At 39.2% G+C, this 19,902-nt stretch overlaps 3 protein-coding genes across 3 annotated transcripts; all 3 read left to right on the top strand.

The window, feature by feature from the left end:
- The first annotated feature begins 374 nt into the window (after positions 1-374).
- On the top strand, positions 375-9,510 carry atp6ap1la (ATPase H+ transporting accessory protein 1 like a). Its single transcript, XM_055050166.1, has 8 exons — positions 375-501; positions 5,146-5,165; positions 5,297-5,358; positions 5,935-6,003; positions 6,079-6,233; positions 6,606-6,656; positions 7,815-8,052; positions 9,114-9,510. The coding sequence occupies exons 1-8, from the start codon at positions 419-421 to the stop codon at positions 9,369-9,371; spliced, it is 936 nt and encodes a 311-aa protein (XP_054906141.1). The 5' UTR covers positions 375-418; the 3' UTR covers positions 9,372-9,510.
- A 311-nt stretch (positions 9,511-9,821) lies between these two features.
- On the top strand, positions 9,822-12,219 carry LOC129372700 (nuclear factor 7, ovary-like). The gene is made up of 2 exons (XM_055050156.1): positions 9,822-9,994; positions 10,087-12,219. Exon 2 carries the CDS (start codon positions 10,104-10,106, stop codon positions 11,514-11,516), a length of 1,413 nt encoding a protein of 470 aa, XP_054906131.1. The 5' UTR covers positions 9,822-9,994; positions 10,087-10,103; the 3' UTR covers positions 11,517-12,219.
- Positions 12,220-13,222: 1,003 nt separating this feature from the next.
- pde12 (phosphodiesterase 12) lies at positions 13,223-19,437 on the top strand. Its single transcript, XM_055050465.1, has 8 exons — positions 13,223-14,062; positions 15,124-15,542; positions 15,844-15,949; positions 16,752-16,896; positions 17,423-17,501; positions 17,609-17,731; positions 17,819-18,024; positions 18,105-19,437. Exons 1-8 carry the CDS (start codon positions 13,494-13,496, stop codon positions 18,222-18,224), a joined length of 1,767 nt encoding a protein of 588 aa, XP_054906440.1. The 5' UTR covers positions 13,223-13,493; the 3' UTR covers positions 18,225-19,437.
- The last annotated feature ends 465 nt before the right edge of the window (positions 19,438-19,902 follow it).

Consider the following 19,902-nt stretch of genomic DNA (forward strand, 5'->3'; position numbering starts at 1 on the left):
TCATTTTTCTGCCATTACAGTCACATCTCGCTTGAAATAATATTTAACTCTAAAAAAGCAAAGATCACATTAGTCACAGATTATGATGACCTGACTGCTGGTAATTAATGCTAGAGTTTAAAAATTAAAAATTAATTTTTATTTTTAGATTCCTTGTGTATATTTTCTGGTGAAGAAAATATTTTTCTGGATTAGTTTTAATCCTCAGTAATGTATCTGCTGGGATGAAATTGACCAAATGTGGGACCATACCTGGTTAACCAGAGGGTTAACCCTCCACCTGCCCTGGTCTGTCCTGATTGGCTGAATCCTGAGTCCATCACTGGGGCTTACAGGCGATGGGCTGATTTAAGTAGATTAGGTTGAGCTGGGATGGAAAGGGAATGTTTACTGGCATCATTCTCTGGTCAGAACAGCAATGGCTTCTCTGTGGAAACATTTCTGCTTCCTCGTCCTCCATCTGCATTCATCTGCCTCATTCCACCAGCAACCTGCCAGCAGGTACGTCACACAGAAACAAGCAACACTGAGGTTTCTAAACCTCAAGAGTCTCTGATCTTTGATTCTTGGCACCTTCACTTATGGATTTGCTGGTCGCTTCTCTGCTCTAATTGCATATATTTAATTTAAAGCATGTTTTTATCACTACTTTATTTGAGATAAAATAGGGCTGCATGTAATCTTTAAATTGTTTTTGGCTGACAAAAACAAGAATTTGTATTTGCAGGTAAAGACAAGCGACCCAACAGGCTGTACTGTGCATTAATTTGCTGAGTTTTCTAATGGTTTCAACATCCAGCTGGTAATGAGAAACATTTCTGTCTTTTGTTACATTTTTGAAAGCATTAAGCAATTTCTCCATAAAACTGAATGTTATAAGGTATGAAGAGGAACGGTCATGCCCACTGAACTAATGCTTATGGATCTAATTTGATATTTGACAAACAGGACCCCAACAGTTCAAACTGATTCTGAAATCCTCTAAATCAGCTTTAAATGGATGTTCTGAAAACCTCGTCTTTTGTTTACCTGATTATTTTAAACAAACAATGACGTTTCATTTAATTATTGCATAATAACTTACATCCATTATTTATTTGTACTGTTTTTCTGTTGTGAGAACATCATTTAAGGAAAAAATGAATAATAAATCCTGCAGAGGATCATGAAAATGTCTGAACTGTTGACACTTGAAACAATACTTAGTTAGATATTTAGTGCCAAATTGTGTTTATTATTTTGCAATAATCTTTCTGTTTTGAAAGCTTTTTGAAGCTGGAAGCTTTTTTCCATGTATTAATAATCCATTGCTACCCTGAGTACTGCAGCCAGTGAACATTTAAACTATTAAACATGTTGTGTTTTTTATATTCTGTTTCTCACATTTACCTAAATGTAGCGCAGACCAGCACAGCAGATGTGACCTTTCACCTCCAAAAAAAACAAATTTCTTCAGTTACTTTGAAAATCCATCGGCTAAACTTTTAGCTTTCAGTTTGTGGCATCACAGAATCTCCCAAAAATAATCCTGCAGTCGAAAAGGTAAACTGGTCAGTTTATCTATTTTATTTGTGATGTAATTTATAAATTCAGAAAAACATACTTTTAAAAAATCATAATTAGTTAACTTTAAAAACTGATTTATATGTTGAAAGAAATGAAAAATTTCCCATCATGCAACGGAAGGACTAAATGGTTGAAACTGTAATTCAACCTGAGTTTTATCAGTTTGTTTGTTTTCTGGTTCCATCATTGAACCGAGAAAACAACAAAACTATGAAAGATGTAATAAAACAGAGAAGAGTTAAGATTTATAAGAACTATTCAGAATCTAGGAAAAATAAATGAGCTTTTAACAGATATTGACATGAAGAGATGCAAAAAGCTCCTTATCACAGCAGCTTTGACTCTTTTCTTCTTCTTGGATGTTTCGCTTTTTCTCTTCAAACTTTTAACCTGATCAGCATTTGGTGGCTTTTTGTTTTTGTGCAGTTCATCTCCAGAGCTTTTCAGGTAAAGACAAGCGACCCAACAGGCTGTATTGTGCATTAATTTGCTGAATTTGCTGAATTTCATGATGATAAAACAGTAAAAAACAATATTTCTATTAATGTTTCTAATTTTAAAGGCTTTCTGCTATCGAAGGGAGATTTGTTTCTATGAAAAACTCACCATAAACTGACAGAAACAGTGACATTAAACAATGTGCTGCTTTGTTTCAGCCTCCTCTAACCTTTTCCACATCTTTCATCATGAAAGTCCAAAGCAGCTGCAGAAATTAACCACTGCTTTTAATAATTTACTTTATTATGACAAATGATTTAGGAGTAGAAATGTTGAAGTTATTTTTGTGTTTCTGTTTTCACCTTATGGAGTTTGGACTCCACTTATCTCAGGTTTAAAGAGACCTGAGCCTGTGTGTGCATTATTCTGCATCGGCTCTCACTGACACATATTTGATCCTGTTTCTTGTTTGCATAATCCTCTTTGTTCCTCCTGCCTCTTAGCCGCCTGCTTGCTTTTCACCAACAGGCCTATAAGCTTATTTCTCTTTAACTCGCCGTCTTTGTCTACATTTGGGTCATCCGGCCCACTTTACTGACAAAACCAGCGACCCAAAGATTAATGCAAGAATACATGTGACATCATGATGTTTTAAACTCTTATGAGAGATGAAATGATGCCTGACCGACTTTAGTTTGATGGCTGAGAACCGTCTGGACCAGGATGGGAGGAAAAGCTTTTAAAGTCATTCAAACTCTTTTTTATTGAAAAAACGGATTTGGAAACATTTATTTTGCCTGATTCAGTTATTTTTTGTTACTTATTTGAATTATTGCCATTTTGGTCCTTAAAATACCAAAATTTCCACCAAACTTTACATTTTGGTCCCTCGGATTAAGTATTAAATGATTGATAATTTGATCAGTTGCTCAGTTGGTGTCATGAGTTTTGTTGAGAGGTGAGGATGAAACTGGACCCATATTATGGCGAAATAATGATGGTTTGATGAAGAAACGATTCATAAAAATCCAGTCAGTTCAGGTGAGTAACGGTAATGCCTCTGACCCTGGAGCTGATGTGAAACTAATGACAACAGACAAGACTGACGACTGAAACCCGGCAGGGAAACAGATTAAACACACAGGGAGGTGATCAGGGAAACGAGGGAACAAGTGTTCAAGAAGTTTTTAGTTGCAAACCGTTCTAAGTTTAACCAAGTTAATTAACATGTTTGCATGTAACAAACCGTGTTTTGGTCTGATGACCCCTGAAACCAGGATGAAAACGTCACTTTATTTCTGCTGACTCATCACAAGCAGATGCTTCATAGATGTTACTTTAAGGATTAAGACGGCGTGAAATCCCCCACTGGAAGGAAGCCACTTTCTTTCCGTATAATCTGCAGAAACCCATTAATTGCATCATTATATAATCGCTGCAGGCCCTCAGTCTGCTGGCTGCTGCCCTGACCGGCGCACAACACAAGATGAGATAAATCTTGTTTTGGTTGCAGGGATTTGGTCAATCAGCCTGGATTTCACCGCTCTATTGTCTGTCTATTTTTCTGACTGAGACATAATTCATCCGTTCATCCTCTGACAATATAAACCATATTTAGTTTTGTATGCAGTTGGAAAGATGGAGGAATTGATTAGCTGAAGCCGTCTTAATATTGGAACAGAGATTATTGGTTATTGCTGTTTGTGTCCCGATGTTATAAGTCGGATCTTGGAGTAAATTCCAACTTAAATGTGATCCAGTTTCAACTTGGTAAATCAGTTTGATTCACAGCAACGTTAAATGGACACAAACCATAAAATAAATTGTTTATTTTGCAACTTTTTTAGTTTCAACATATTTAAGTTTCTGTTTAAAACATGTTTGTTTTTGATTCAGTGGGTAGAAAATCCAGAAATTTTACTCAAGTAAAAGTAGAGATACTTTATAATAATATTACTCAAGTGAAAGTAAAAAGTACAGCATAGTAAAAATGTTCCTAAAAGCATTTTTTCCAAAAAAGTTAGAGTTAATTCAACTCTAAGTTTCACCTTTTCAGTGAAGATAAGTCTGATTTGCTAAATAGTTTAAGCTGCCACTATAACAGCTGTAGAGTTATAAATTATATGCCAGAAATGTGAGAAATAACGAGGAGCTCATAGTTTTGTGTCGTTTTCAGACATTAATCAGTTCAGCAGAACCTGAAAGCAGCTCTGAGATCAGAGTTATTATTATTTTGTTCATGAAATCAGAAACGGGACAAACGTTGATGCTGCTTGAATCCCTGATTTCAGATTGTGCCAGTTTGAAAGAGAGGAAACTAAGAGATTAATCAGATCTCCTGTTTCGCGTTAAGCTGATTTAGGTATCAGATTCCCGTCCATTATTTTCTACTTTAGGCATTTGTTTGGAAAGTGGGTCAGAGCCGCTCCACTCAGCGGCAGCAGCACATCTTTCCCTGGGCCGGGCTGGTCACCAAGTGTTGGTTTTAATCCAGCGGGTCGCAGCCGGGTCGCCAGCCGGGTCACAGGCCACCACATGCTCTCTTCACAGGTTAAACTGGAGGCAAATGTCACTTTTCTTTCACCAAATCTGCCTCATAGAAGAACCCACTGCCCCACTCTGATCATCGCTATGGATCACTGTAAGGTCACTAAAAATAAAAACAAAGCAATGATATGATTTCCTGACAAAGTCCAGAGAGATTTTCAAACAGACAGAAAGCAGAACAAGGAAACCTGAACCATCAGGATCGTAAAAACTTCTCATAGCACTGCGTTTACAGACTCATTCAATAAATTAGGATATTATGCAAAAGTCGATTTTTTTCTATCACTAAATGAAACATTGCAGAGATGAATGCTTGAAATGTTTTTAATCCTCTTAGTTATGATGATTTGCTTAAAGTCAATTAAAAGATGACAAAATATTACATCAGACTAACTTTGTCAAGTGTTGAAAAAAGTTATCACTGCATTTAATATTTGCTGATTAATTTTAACCAGAAACATTAAGATTAAAGACAAGTTTCAATGTAAAAAACTGGAATAAGATGAAGTCAAAGTGTCTAAAATAACTCATTAGTAGAGAATATTATGCAGAAATCATAACAAAACGTAATTCTCCTGTGATTTCTGTTTGCAGCTCAGCGTCTGTAGTCAGAGGTAAGTTATCCATCTGAACATTTAAACAGAATCAAATGAATAAAGGTGTAAATCTGTAGGAAATGTGCAACTATTTTATTTTTTGTCAACTAATTTTTGTGAAATTTGAGTGTTTTTTTTTTCTTATCTAGATGAAGGAAGCAAACCAACGATGAGAAATGAAGAATATTTGTTTTTCACAGGGGAACCGGAGGTGAGTTTAGCAGCAACAATTAGTTCAGTTTAATTATAAGACGCCGATTCACAACATGTATCATCATAACTTAACTTTATAAAAAAGAAAAGAGTCAATTTAATCCAGTAATACACTCAATAAATCCATAATTACATCAGAGGTGGATAAAAGTAGCACTACTTCAACAGATTTTCATTTAAATAAAAATAAAAAGTATTTGGAAAAAAGTTTATTCAAGTGCAGAGTCAAATTATCAATGATTTAATATTTAAAAATTACATAATCAGAGGGATCAAAATATAAAGTTAAATGAAAATTTGGGTATTTTGAGGACCAGAATGTCAATAATTCACATAAACAACAGAAAAAACAAAATCAGGGAAAATATTTTTTCTTTCAATATGAAACTTTGAAACTTTAAGAGAAACTGCAGGTTTGTGTCTGGAGGATGTTTCATTTCACTCAAATAAGAGTAAAGATACTTCATAATAAAATTACTCAAAGAGTAGTAAAAATACTCCTCAAAGTATTTTTTTTTTCAAAAATGTAACTGAGTAAATGTAACTAGTTACTATCCAACTCTGTCTCCTGCAGGATCCTCGTGCTTCACAGAGGAAGTTGCTCCAAACAGCAGCAGCTGCTCTTCCTTTCTCTCCTCTCAAGGTGACATTAATAATAAAACCTTTTCCCCTCACAGACTGAGGATTTTTTAATGTTCTTGCTGTTTCCATGCTGCAGGTGTTGTCCAAAGGGGAGCCGTGTATTTTGTTCCAGGCGAGGAAACTTTCTCTGCGCTTTGAGAAGCAGAGACCCGTGGACCTGACAGAGCTCGCCTTCTCTCCTCAGAAGCTCGTCGACACGAGGGAGTCGCTCTGTCAGCAGGACAAAGCCACGTATGTTCACAAATCTAATGCAAACACACCAGCACGACATCATTTCAAATCTACTGTTGATAATAATCTAAAGGCTAACCAAAAGTCAAAAATCAATCCAGTTTATTTGTACAGCACATAAAATCATAAAATCATCATAAAAATTTGAGAAACTTTCAAATTTTTATGAAAGTTTCATCAAATCATCAATAAACATAAAATATATTGGTCCATGTTGCAGTGATTATGGTATGAAAGCAACTCTAAACAGGTGTATTTTCAACTTTTACTTCTATTATCTTGTTTTTTCACTATAAAAATAGCATTTTTGTAAAAAATAAAAATATCTGATCAAACTTTTTTCTTTAACTCGTGTCTGTGTGTCTTCTTCAGGCTGGTCATGAGGTTTGGAGATGTGGAGGATTTGAAAGGCTTATCAATCAGGTTAGTCTGTCTGATAATCACTAAATAATAACATATTATTAGTTTTAATCTGCTGTGGAAGTCTGATGTTAAAAACAACAAAATGACAAATCGTTTCAAAACTTTCTCCATCTGTAATGTGACATTTTTCCAGCTCAATAAGCTACAAATCAGTGACTATTTGCAAACTAAAAATTGCAAACTGAAAAACTCTAATGACCCTGTTGCATAAATGCACAGTTGGAGTGCTTTTTGTTTTACTTTCAGTTCAGTCTAATTAACTTGAAATAAAAAGTAACTGTTTTAGTCGGATTTTCATCACATTTGCAACATGCACTGTTTTTAGCTAACGTCACAGAAATGTTACGAAGGATCTTGTAAAAATCTGTCAGTCAGTAGAAGAATAATTCAATAGTATTGTACATAATGTGGTAAACACATACAATCATGTAGTGCCTTCTCAGAAACACAGGTTTCTATTATTTTGTTGTTTCAATAACACCTAATGAGTCCAGTTTGTATATCTGCATTAGCCTTTCATTTTTCTGTAGTTATGCCTTCATTTCACAGCGGAAGGAGAATAGAGAATCTTTCTGTCTATTCTTTTCTGAAACAGACATTTCTGTACAGAAAACTTAAAAAAGATACAATTGAATCCTGTAAGATTGTTAGACGCTCTGAGAAAGAGCTTCTCTTATTCTCAATATTTCATCAGAATACGCACACAAAAGAAATAATTCATTTTCTTTTCTCCTCTTTTTAATTTATAATTTAGTTATAAATCCACTGATTAAAAATTGAAGCACCAAGAAACGCTTCCAGTGAGAAAAGACAGATTTGGACATGCAGATCAGTGAAGATAATGTGATTTGATTGGCAAAGAGCTGTCATGTCCATACTCAGCCACCAGAGGGCGGGGTTTATGCAGTTATATTAGATTGCATTATTGACATTAAGACTGGATATATGCTAGTCAGCAGCCTCCTGGTTCCTGCTTTCTGTAACTCAGCAGCTTTCAATAAGGATATAATTTGTATTTGTACTTTTTATTTTTTATAAAACCCCTTCTTTTGCCTTCCATATAGGATATCTTGCTGCTCTCTGTGGTTCCAGTGAGTGTTGCAGTAAGATAACCCATGATGGGGTTTGGTTAGTCTAAATACCGTTTTCTTTCTCCAGATTTCAGCTCTCCAACACATTTTACGAGTCCTCGGGTCAGTGGTGGTTCTCCGTGGACCGGGTCTCTGTTTCATACAACACTTCTGAGGAGGTTGTCTTCAACGCTACAGATGTTTATGCTCCGGCCTCCTCCTCCTACCGCTGCCTCCATGTCAGCAGCCTGCAGAGATACAGTGGTCTGTTGCTGCCGAGCACTGAGCATGCACAGCGCTGGGCCATCACCTTCATCGACTTCCAGGTACCAAATAATGTTTCCAGTATCCCATCTATCTGCAGGAGGGCAAAAAGCTCCAGCGATGATTAGTTTGTGCTTTTATTGCTGCAGAACTTGTGTCTGTATTGCTTTCATTATCCTTGTTCTCCATGTCATCTGCTTTACCTGACTGCAGGCTCATGATTACTGTGCTGAATATCTCCTGGTGTTTGAGGCCCTGATGTTCTTTACTGTGCTGTCTTTTAATTTTTCACCACCTCGACAGCAAGATAACGAAGCTTTAATGACCAAACTTCTCTTTATTTTCACTTGTTTACTGAATTTTGGCCTCTGACTTCAAGGCCTTGAACTTTGGCCTTGAACTTTGGTCATGTCAAATGAAATATACATTCATATTATCAGCTAATGAACTTTGAAAATCAGCCATGTTTACTGCGAGCTAAAATAAAATATCCACCAGAGGGCGCTCCAGAGTGGGTTTCAAAAAGGTGTCCCATCGATCCGCGTTTTCCCACCCAGTTTAATTTACAAAGAGCAACAAAGTGTATGTTTAAAAATGCAAAGACCTAAAACCAACCCTGACAGATCGTCAGTAGAGCAGCTTTAGCTAATTAGCTTCCACTGCATACTGGCTATGTTAGCTTAAGCAGCCGTGGCTAATCTACCGCAGTGACTTACTAATAATCACACAAATAAACATCAAGCCTAAAGACTTAGTTCTGTTCTTTGAATGGGAAATGTTTCAGTGTGTTTTGCTGTTGAATTATCATCAGTTAAAGTTAAAGTCTGTGGCTGCATGTAGCCGTCAGTGAAGACGGCCTTCTTCAAATCAGACAAAACGCGACTGTTTGTGCTGGTTTGTGCAAACGTTTGATACCAATTGTCTGATTTGAAGAAGGTGGAGGGCCAACTTCACTCATGTGTTACTGGCTACGAACGGCCAGTAAAAGAATTGCCTTTTTTCCCTCCAGCAATCCATGGATGTGCAAAATTTCTGTCTCTAAACAATGATCTGCAATCGGTCCATTATTTGTCTCTTAAACTGAATTAAATCAAGTTTAATAAACGGGTATTGATGTGTTTAGATCCAAGCATTCAACATCAGTGCAGGGAGGTTTTCTCCTGCCAGCGACTGCACCACCGTCCTGACCCCGGCCATCCTGATGGGCCTCATCACCTCCCTGATCCTGCTGCTGGTTCTGGCCTACGCCCTGCACATGGTCGTCCACCTGAAACACATCGAGCACGACGACGACCAAAAGCCTGACATCTACTTCCCTCAGAGCCCAGAGCAGCTGGACCGCTGCTGCCAAGACGGCTCCACCGAGAAGAACGTGATATAGGACGATGAGAACGTTCCTAGGACAGAGACGGAGCTGTGATGACCCGGGCAGTGACGAGCTTTCTGCCCAGGACTTCATTTTTAAGGAAATTGTTTTATTAATTACCTTTGTAACACATTTAATAAAAATATTAATGAGAAAAGAAAAAAATCTTTCTCAAATTTGCTTTTCCAAATGTTAGTTGTAACAACTAATTGTTTAGGTTTCCCTTTAACAATAGCAGAAAACAGCATGTCGGGGGTTTCCTGTCTGCATTTTGTGGTGTTTCTGGATACTCCTGCTTCCCACATACAGCTCAAAAGCATCAATGTGAAACCAGATGGTTAGTATAAATTTGAGGGGCTTTATGATCTGAGCAGAGATGAATGTTTATGACAGTTTTACTTTGGAATGAAAACACATCAGTTACTGTATGTATGAGGCAGCAAGTTTGACAGGTTTAAGCTCTGCCCTAACCGGTTCTACCTGAAATCAAGCAGGAAACAGTTTGTGAACTTTGGATCCTGCAGAGAGACAATCAGATTCACCTTCAGACCAAACTAGCAGCTTCCTGTGAGTGAGTCCAGCTGCAGGAGAGAAAAGGAAACCTCCAACTCTGCTGCTTCCAGCTGCTCACACTGAAGGTGAGTTGGACCAAGAAGACTCAGAGTCACTTTGAGGGACGTTAGTAGAGGACGGAGGGAGCCGTGACTGACTGGACCTTCTGTGTTTTCAGTTTCACTCAGAGACAAAATGGCTTCCAGGTTAGAGGAGGATCTCTGCTGTCCCGTCTGTCAGGACGTCTTTAAGGATCCGCTTGTTCTGACATGCAGCCACAGCTTCTGTAAGGAATGTCTGGAGAACTGGTGGAGAGAGAAACCAGCAAGAGAGTGTCCAGTTTGTAAGAGGAGATCTTCAAGGTCTGATCCACCTTTAAATCTGGTTCTGAAGAACCTGTGTGAGACTTTCTTACAGCAGCGAGTTTTAGAGGATCTCTGCAGTCTGCATTCTGAGAAACTCAAACTCTTCTGTCTGAACCATCAGCAGCCAGTTTGTCTCGTCTGCAGAGATTCAAAGAAACACACCAACCACAGATTCAGGCCTATTGATGAAGCTGCTCAGGATCACAGAGAGAATCTGAAAACATCTCTGGAGCCTTTAAAGAAGAAGCTGGAGCTCAGGAAGAAAGTTCAGGAGGAGTTTGATCAGACAGCAGAACACCTGAAGGTCCAGGCCCGACACACAGAGAGGCAGATTGTTGAGCAGTTTAAGAAGCTTCATCAGTTTCTAGCAGAGGAAGAGGAGGCCAGGCTGGCTGCACTGAGGGAGGAAGAGGAGCAGAAGAGAGGGATGATGGAGGAGAAGATGGAGGCTCTGAGCAGAGAGATAGCAGCTCTTTCAGACACAGTCAGAGCCACAGAGGAGGAGCTGAGAGCTGAAGACGTCTCATTCCTGCACAACTACAAGGCTGCAGTGGAAAGAGTCCAGCGCTGCCCCCTGCTGGAGGATCCACAGCTGCCCTCAGGAGCTCTGATAGACCAGGCCAAACATCTGGGCAACCTGGCCTTCAACATCTGGAGCAACATGAAGGACATGGTGACCTACACTCCTCTGGTTCTGGACCCAAACACGGCTCATCCAATCCTCTTCCTGTCTGAAGATCTGACCAGTTTGACTCCAAGAGAGAGACAGCAGCTTCCTGGTAATCCAGAGAGGTTTGATCGTGATTGGTCGGTCCTGAGCTCTGAGGGTTTTAACTCAGGGAGCCACAGCTGGGATGTTGATGTTGGAGATGGTAAAGACTGGGAACTTGGTGTGATAGCAGAGTCTGTCCAGAGGAAGGGGAAGATAGCGTCTGGATTGTTGGTCATGTTGTTTATTAATGGTGAATACAAAACTTGGTCTCCTCCACGCCCTCCCATGTTTCTCTCAGTCCAGAAGAAACTCCAGAGGATCAGAGTGAATCTGGACTGGGACGAAGGAAAGCTGTCGTTCTCTGATCTGGATACTAACACACACATACACACCTTCACACACACCTTCACTGACAAGATGTTTCCATACATCAGCACTTTGTATAAAATAAAACTCTTACCAATGAAGATCTCAGTGATCAAACAGAAGCTTCAGCATGAAGAACAAAAAGTCAAAATGAAACCTTATTAATCAGACTGAAACTGAAGTTCTGGTTCTTGACTCTGTAACTGGATGTTGGACTTCTTGACCCACTGGACATCTTTATCCGTCATCCTGAACACTGAGAATCCACAGGGTTGTGTCCTCGGCCCACTGACACGGTAACCTCTCAGAGGAAGCAGCTGCAGTGATGGATTTCATCACCAAGTCGACTTTCTAGATTCATTCTCAACATCTGTAGCACAGCAGTGGAGATGGCCACCAGGCTCACATACCTTTGGATCTCCAACACCAGGTGGCAGAAAGGACGGGTCGGTCTCCAACATGAGGAAGTGCTTCTACAGCTGATTGGTGGAGAGCAGACTGACTTCCTGCCAGAGAAGCAGGAACATTTCTGGAATATGAACCAGTTAATGGAGGGACGGAGACCTGCATGTCCCCAACAACCCTGAACATGGACTGTCCCCCGGATGAGAAACATCTTCTCCCCAGATGCTGTGAAGCTGCTGAAATGTTTATGATAAATTGATCTCAGTTTCTGGGTGTAAAACCTTAGTTTGTTTGTTTTTTAACACGATAATTTTACTTATTTTGATTGTATACTTTAATTGAAACTCTGAGATTTGAGTTCAATTCTTCAGTCCTTTGTGTTTTTCATGACACAAAACCCATAAACTTTATTTCTGAGTTAATATTCACAGATAACATCTGGATCCATTGGGTTTAAGTTGTTGGAAATTACATTCATATGTAAGCCTCTGACATATTCGTATTAGCTGTATGAAAAATGTAGGTTGGTGAAGTTGTAGGATCCAAATGCAGAGAGACAGACAGAGAATTGGATTTAATGAAAATAATGATGAAATCCAAAACTTGAGTTTTGGGAGGTTGATTTCTGAACTGAACTGATCTCAGGTGTGAGGGGAGAAAGTCCAACTGAGTAGAGAGACGGGGTGAGGGAGCGTGCAGAGGACTGAAAAATAAATCTAGCACTAAAGAATAACCAGACTAAAGAAACAAAATTTAAAACTACAGAGGCAAAGACTAAGAACAGAATAACTAGGAACACTAATTACTTCTGAACTAAAGAGAAATGGAAACAAGACTGATATAAACATCTAATTCTCCAGTTTTTTCTTTAAGTAAAAGCAAAAGTCAGAATTGGTCCATCTGAAGCGTTTTCCATCATTTCCAAAGACGTTCGCTGAGAAAGTTCCTCCTTCCGTAATCCAGGCTTCTCACACCAGGATGGATTTTTCTGGAGAAGTTTGTTAATTTTTGTTCAAAAAAGGACCATCGGTCTCAGATTCACTTCACTGAGTTTTCTTCACTCGTCTTCATTCAGCCGAGCTAAAACTATAATTACTGCCAATATTATAAAACTGGGATCCTCAAATCCAGGCCTGGAAAGTAGAAAAATACCAAGAAAATATTAGAAACCAAGACATATTTAATTTCAGTTCCAGTTACTTCCCAAAACCTCAAATCAATTAAGTATTCATAACTACGATTTAAAAAAACTTATGTCTAAGTTTTTAATCTAATAAACAATTGCATTATTCTAATTTTTAATCACTTAATCTTATCACCATGAATGTCACGTTATAACATTAAATACTTGCATATCTGTTTCAGTCTAATTTAATGCGAGAATATGTCATAAAATCTATTATTGCCATGTGTTATTATACTTTTGGCCAGGGGAGGCGCTATTGGACGAATGGCGCTATCTGAAAACAACACTGACATACAGAAGAAGTAGCGCGTTAAGTTTTTAAATGCCGTCTTTTGCTAGTATTAAAGCTTGTCTCTATATGCGCATTTTTGCCTTAGGAACCTATTATGTGTTTGCGATTTAAACGCTGTAGTGGAGGTTAATTTAAATTGCTCATTTTATTGGGTGTTTAGCGTCGGGCTAACTTGCTAGCTTTCATTATTTTTGTCGGTTCATTCTTCTTCTGCTGCTGATATTTGGGGTTATTTCCTCCTCCATCCTCCGAGGGCTTCATGTTGAAGCACCTGTCCGCTGCCCGTGTTCTGCTCCCCCGCTGCCTCCTCGCTTCCTCTCCGCGTACCTTTAGCGGAACCAGCCGCCTTCTCGGTCGGATGGAGGCGGCCGTGGTGCGCTGCCTTCCCGGGGAGCCGAAGCTGACCATCTCCTTCTGCCTGGAGGACAGTCAAAAACACATGCTCCGGGACCAGGACGAGGCGCTGGGGAAGGTCCTGACTCGGATCTCAAACACCATCGCCAAGAACCAGGCAAAGGCGAAGAAGTCAAAGAAGAAGCGGGATCAGCAGCCGAGCGAGGCTGCGGACACCGCCGTGGTGAAACTGTTCTTCCAGGGAGACGAGGTTCCCGACACGCTGCCGAACCGCGAGGCCTGGCAGGACGGAGCTGTGCTGCAGGTGGGGGAAGTGAAATACAGTGTTCAGAGGAATGCTCCCACTGTCACCACAGCTGAGCTCCCAGTGTCCCTCATGGCAGGCTTTCCAGTCTGCCCCAAGCTGCAGGTGGAGTTTGGGGACCTGCAGGACTGCGAGTTTATGTGGTTCAAAGAAAACTCAACAAATACTAGGTAACTGTGGGTTATCGTTATTTATTTCACAACATCATGGTTCAAAAGATTGTGTCCATTCGCTTTCATTCATTCATTAAAGGGGTCAGAGGTCGTCCAAAGGGTCCACTTTTGGCCCTTGAAATGATTTTGTTTGGCTGCAGACCACAAGTCAAAATTGTAACTATTTGGCCAATGAATAGAATAAAGTTCTGATTTTATTTTCATAAGGAAACAGCCTGAAGCTCTTTTATGTTTCAGATGTTATACAATATGCAAGTTTCATAAAAATGTAGTTTATAGTTGAGCAGGTAGAAAAGTTTAAGCCTGTCACAATAACAAATTTTGTTGGACGATAAATTGCCCCAGAAGTTATTGCAGTAAACATTAATGTTGATTTGAAATCATTTTCAAGCAATATTGAAAACTTTTCTTTCAAAAATCAATAATGAATGTTTAACAGGGCATGATACCTCAACACCAGCATCTTATCGACCATCATTAGTCGTTTTTTTACTTATCTGTATCAGTCCAATAAATAAAACTGAGTTGATATGAGCAATTTACTTTTATAATTATTTTTTAAATAATTTTCTGGTGTTTTCTTTCCCCCATACGCTGTCAAAACAGTAGTGAAATATAGATAACATGAGTAAATATTTGTTTTTGACAGTATTAATATTGGATTTCAATATCTGCACACATTTTTTTTATCTACATTCCTAAAAGATACATAAACTTTTAAGTATTTCTATTAGCATTTTTTACAGATATCTTCATCCCTTAGAAGAAAAAGTAAGTCCACACATTTTATTGCTGAAAATTTGCATCTTTATTAGATTTAAAACCTAAAACGAGAAAAGGTTGTTCCTCAAATTGCAAGAACACATTTTCTATATTAGATATTTATCAAAAATTAAAAGAAGTCTTTTGTTCCAAATGATCATGTAACATTTGTGACTCTAAGCTAGTTTTACTTAGCTGGCTCTTTAGTTTGTAAAGGTTGCAGATGCTTTGACTAGACCGTCTGTGTTGTTGTTGTTGAATCTTCTTCAGTCCCTCATGGTTGTTTCTAACTTCAGTCCTAAAGATTCTCCGGCTCCGGAAGGCGGATGGACGCAGGTCGGATGCGAGCGAGTCCTCGTCCCGTCCAATCAGGACATCGGCTGCAGGCTCAAGCTGCGCTGCACTCCCAAAGACGGCAGCCGCACCGGCCAGGCCAAAGAACTGGTCTCTGTAGCAACTGTGGAGGCGGGGCCGGGCGTGTGCACGTTCGACAACCGCCACGCGTACACGCTGAGGCCCGCGGCGTGGCCGGCGCTCAGGGTGGTGTCCTACAACATCCTGGCCGACGTCTACGCCCAGACGGATCTGTCCAAGACGGTGCTGTACCCGTACTGCGCCCCCTACGCCCTGCAGCTGGACTACCGGCAGAACCTGGTCAAGAAGGAGCTGGCGGGCTACAACGCTGACATCATCTGCCTGCAGGAAGTGGATAAAGGTGACTGCAGCTCAGAAACTGAAGATTCACCAGTTCATTAAACATTAAAATCCCCAAGTATTTAGTCCACTTTTAATTCAATACTAGAAGAGGAGAATTTACTAAACACAAAAATGTTGCTTATTTATCCAGATTGAAGCTTTTGATATGAAAATATCACAATTTAGATATTTTTGCATTGACTTTAGTGAGTGTAAAAAATAATCTTTGCAGTTACAAACAGTTGACCAAAACCTTGATATTAACAGCTTCAATATAAAGTTTTAATAGATGTTAAGTCTTGATGTTCTGGCCTCTTCAGGCGTGTTTGTGGACAGTCTGACTCCGGCGCTGGATGCTTTCGGGCTGGACGGCGTTTTCAGGCTCAAAGAGAAGCAGCACGAAGGTCTGGCTACGTTCTACCGCAGGTTAGTCCAGAAGAAACTGTAATTTTTTATGCATTTGGTTAGTTTCAGTATTTCTTCTCTGGATCCATGTGGAAAAATTCTCAGACCAGTTTATCTTTTGATTTTTATTAAACATCCAACTGGGCCAGAAGTAGGACTGGTTGATATTTTATAAGAATAACATAACATCAGAGATTTTCAGACCAGATTTGATTTTAATAATAATAACAAAATTGTTTCAAAGTCCTGCTACTGATAATAATTTGATGTTTAAAGATTAAATATTTCTATTAAGTACTATCTGTAAGATGTAAAGTGTAACTTCAAAAGACACTCAATAATCCTCATTTAAATTGAATAAAATCTTATAAATTAACTACTTTACTCATAATATTACACCTTATTCTCGCATTATTTCAACATTATTGTCGTACAATTGCATTCTTGCCATACTGTAACTTTATTCTTGTAAATAAAACTAAAATAAATCGTAGCCTGGTTGTTACATTTAGTTGTACAGCTGACTTGTTTAAATAAATAGAGGCTGTGAACGACAGCTGTTGAACAAGATGGCCGCCCAAAGCGTGATGACATCACTCTGAACTATGGAAGCACAAGGAGCAGATTGGAGGAAAAAATGCAAATCTTGCAAAATTTAAATCTTCAAAAACTCCATTTTATAGATTTGATCAATCTATAAAATGGATTTCTAACACTGAGTTATTGATAATGGAGGCATTAGAAGCTGTTTGTGTTCAGTCTGGTTGTTCTCACTGCTGCCCCCTGCTGAGCTGCATGCTAATAACATCCTGCTGTGTTTCAGGTCAAAGTTTCGCCTGCTCAGCCATCATGACATTATGCTGAGCGAGGCCCTGACCTCTGACCCCTTACACTCTGAGCTGCTGGAGAAGCTCTCTGCCAGCAGCGACCTGAAGGACAGGATCCTGCAGAGGTCCACATCACTGCAGGTACAGCTAGAAACTGGCTGTAATAAACAATAATATTGTTGTTTGAGACCATTTTCAAGAAATATAATGGTAATGATATAATAATAAAAGAACACTGTCAATTCTGATGAACATTTAATATTGGACGACATTTTAAATATCCACAATAAATTAATAAAACAAATAAAATGAAATATGACATCTCTGTAAACAAAATTGTTTTTCATAAGAAGGATTAATTCACCTCAAAGCATCAAACAAAAGACTGAAGAGAAAAACAATAAATTACAAAATGGAGATTATTGATTTATTGCGCCAGGCCTCAGCAGTACTTTAATGTTGTGTGGTAGTGAGTTTCAGTCATGCATTACTCTAAACATCGCTCTACGCTGCCTAATGACTGCTGAAAATGTCAGTTCAATCTAAATTTGTGAATGATGAGTGAAAATTCGTCAGTAGCTGTGATTGCAGTTTCCTGGAGGGACTGGATGTGAGGTCATGGCTGTGGCTGCTGGCCGGTTTCAGTCAGCGTTGATTTCCTCTGCAGGTCTCCGTGCTCGAAGACCTCGCCAACCCAGAGAGGAAGGTGTGTGTGGCCAACACTCACCTGTACTGGCACCCAAAAGGTAACCTTTATTTGAGTTGATTATTGATTATTTTGATGATTAATTGGATTTTATGTAGCAGTGACGCAGTGACAGGTCTTTAAACTGAACCTCATGTCATGCTGAAGGTGGGAATGTTCGCCTGGTCCAGATGGGCGTGGCTCTGCAGCACCTGAGCCAGGTGATCGCTGACGTTGCACCTGGAGCTCCTCTGATCTTCTGTGGTGACCTCAACTCCACTCCAGACTCAGGTAACAGTTCAGAGGCCAGATCGCTCCATGTCTGGTCACCAGAAGCAGAACTGATCTGCTGGTTTGTTGTTGATATCGCGTCTCCAGGTGTGATCCAGCTGCTCAGCGAGGCGGCGGTTCCTCCGCAGCACGCCGACTGGAGCAGCTCGGGTCCAGAGGAGTCCTGCTGCATGGCGCTGAGCTCCACCTTCCCGCCGCTGCAGAGCGCCTGCGGGCAGCCGGCCTACACCAACTACGTGGGAGGATTTCATGGCTGCCTGGACTACATCTTCATCCAGCCACAGAGCATGCAGGTAGCTTCATGATTTTCCTTGTTTCATGATAATTATTTTTGCCATCACCTGAATCTGACCTGATGATTTTTCCCCTGCAGGTGGAGCAGGTGATTCCTCTGCCCAGCCACCAGGAGGTCACCACCCACAAGGCTCTGCCCAGCGTGGCTCACCCCTCCGACCACATCGCGCTGGTTTGCGACCTCCTATGGAACTCGTGACCTCTGACCTTTTCATTAAGATGCTTTAACTTCCTCCTGCAGTTGAACACGAAGTTGCCTTTGTGAGCCGCTGCTACCCCAGAGATCTGTTGGACGTTATAGACTCCTGAAGTTGTTGTGGTTCAGTTCATTCTGCATTTATTTCATTGTCAGCGCTGATATTCAGCGCTCATTTTTAATTAAAAGCACTATGAAGATCATTTTACTTCTCAAGCATCCAGCAGACTGAGTTACTGTCTTCACTTCTGGACAGAATTAAAAGGAAAGATTTAAGATGTTAATAGTTTACAATTAGATCATTATTATTATTATTATTGCCAGTGAGGCCTACTGTTGTTGCTCTGTGAAGTCCAGATTAGTGCTGGGCAATAAATTGTCGTTATCAGTTAATTGGATTTTGAAGTTAAAATTTTTGGAAAGTCTAGATTTTTTTCTTACCAATGTGATCTTTGGGTTTCCATAGTTCAGAGTGATGTCAGGGCGGCCATATTGCATGTTTTACAGCTCTATTACAAAATTTTAGGGTCAGGCTATGATATTTTTTTTAAATTATTATCATTACGATACTTGACAGTTTTCTAAACATGCAGTCAAAATAAGGCAAAATAAGGTAGTAATTAATTGTGTTAAATAATATTTTAACACATTAACATGAAATTATTTTCACAATCTGAGCAGCTCATGTCCGAGTCTGAAAACTGTCCGAGTTTTTTTCTCATTAAAACAAGTTTTTTTCCTCTTCATTATAAGATGTTTTCTGATAAAATTGCATTTTTATTTTGCTATTGTTGTGCTAACTTGGCCCTAACACTTCATCATTCAACTCACAGAAGGGATGATTGAAACAAAATAGAAATACTTTCTTTCCTGTGTAATTAATTAAGAAAAAATAGATTAAAATCAGATCTGGTATAAAACAAACTGAATTTATTTTTAAGCCATAATGCCCAGCCCTGGTTCAGATTGACACATTCAGCTCAAACCTGTTAATCTTCATTTTGATGTTTCCTAAACTCCTTTTGAAAAAGCAGCTACACTTTGTCACAAAAACACAATGTTAAATTGGGAATTTATGCCATAAACCAGCACAAAGTGGCACGACTGCGCTGTGGAAGGGAAACTATACTTGTTTTTCTTCAAATACTTCTACCATGAATTGTAAATGGGAAATAATGTCCTTATATTATAACTCAGAATAAACTGCTGAAGTCTCTGGTTGCTGTGCGAGTTGATTGGGATGAAATGAAAGACGAAATGAAAGTCCCTATCTTTGTGTTTCCCTGCAGAGAAACACAAAGACGCCATGATGGATTCATGCTAACATTTTTTTCATTTGGGTAGTTCGGTTAAATCTTTTTTTCATTCTTAATTTGAATGTTTATTTCTTTATTGACACGTTGGATACATATTATTAACACAACTTTTTAAATAAATATAGGACTATAATGCAGATAAATAATGAAAATAATAATTACAAAGCGTAAATGTGGCTACAATGTATTTTGCAATTGGGAGTAAAAGAACATTTAGCTGTTTAAAATCTCAAAAGTTCAAATTATACCTGAACTAAGACCCTAAATCACAGTCTAGTAGAAAATAACAAAAGTTGAAAACATCATCTTATCCCCTACTCCAACATCTCTCTCCCGGGCATTCTAATCATCCAACCATGCAAAGA

Source organism: Poeciliopsis prolifica, unplaced genomic scaffold (genome assembly GCF_027474105.1).
Source record: "Poeciliopsis prolifica strain line A6 unplaced genomic scaffold, Auburn_PproV2 SCAFFOLD030, whole genome shotgun sequence".
NCBI lineage: Eukaryota > Metazoa > Chordata > Actinopteri > Cyprinodontiformes > Poeciliidae > Poeciliopsis > Poeciliopsis prolifica.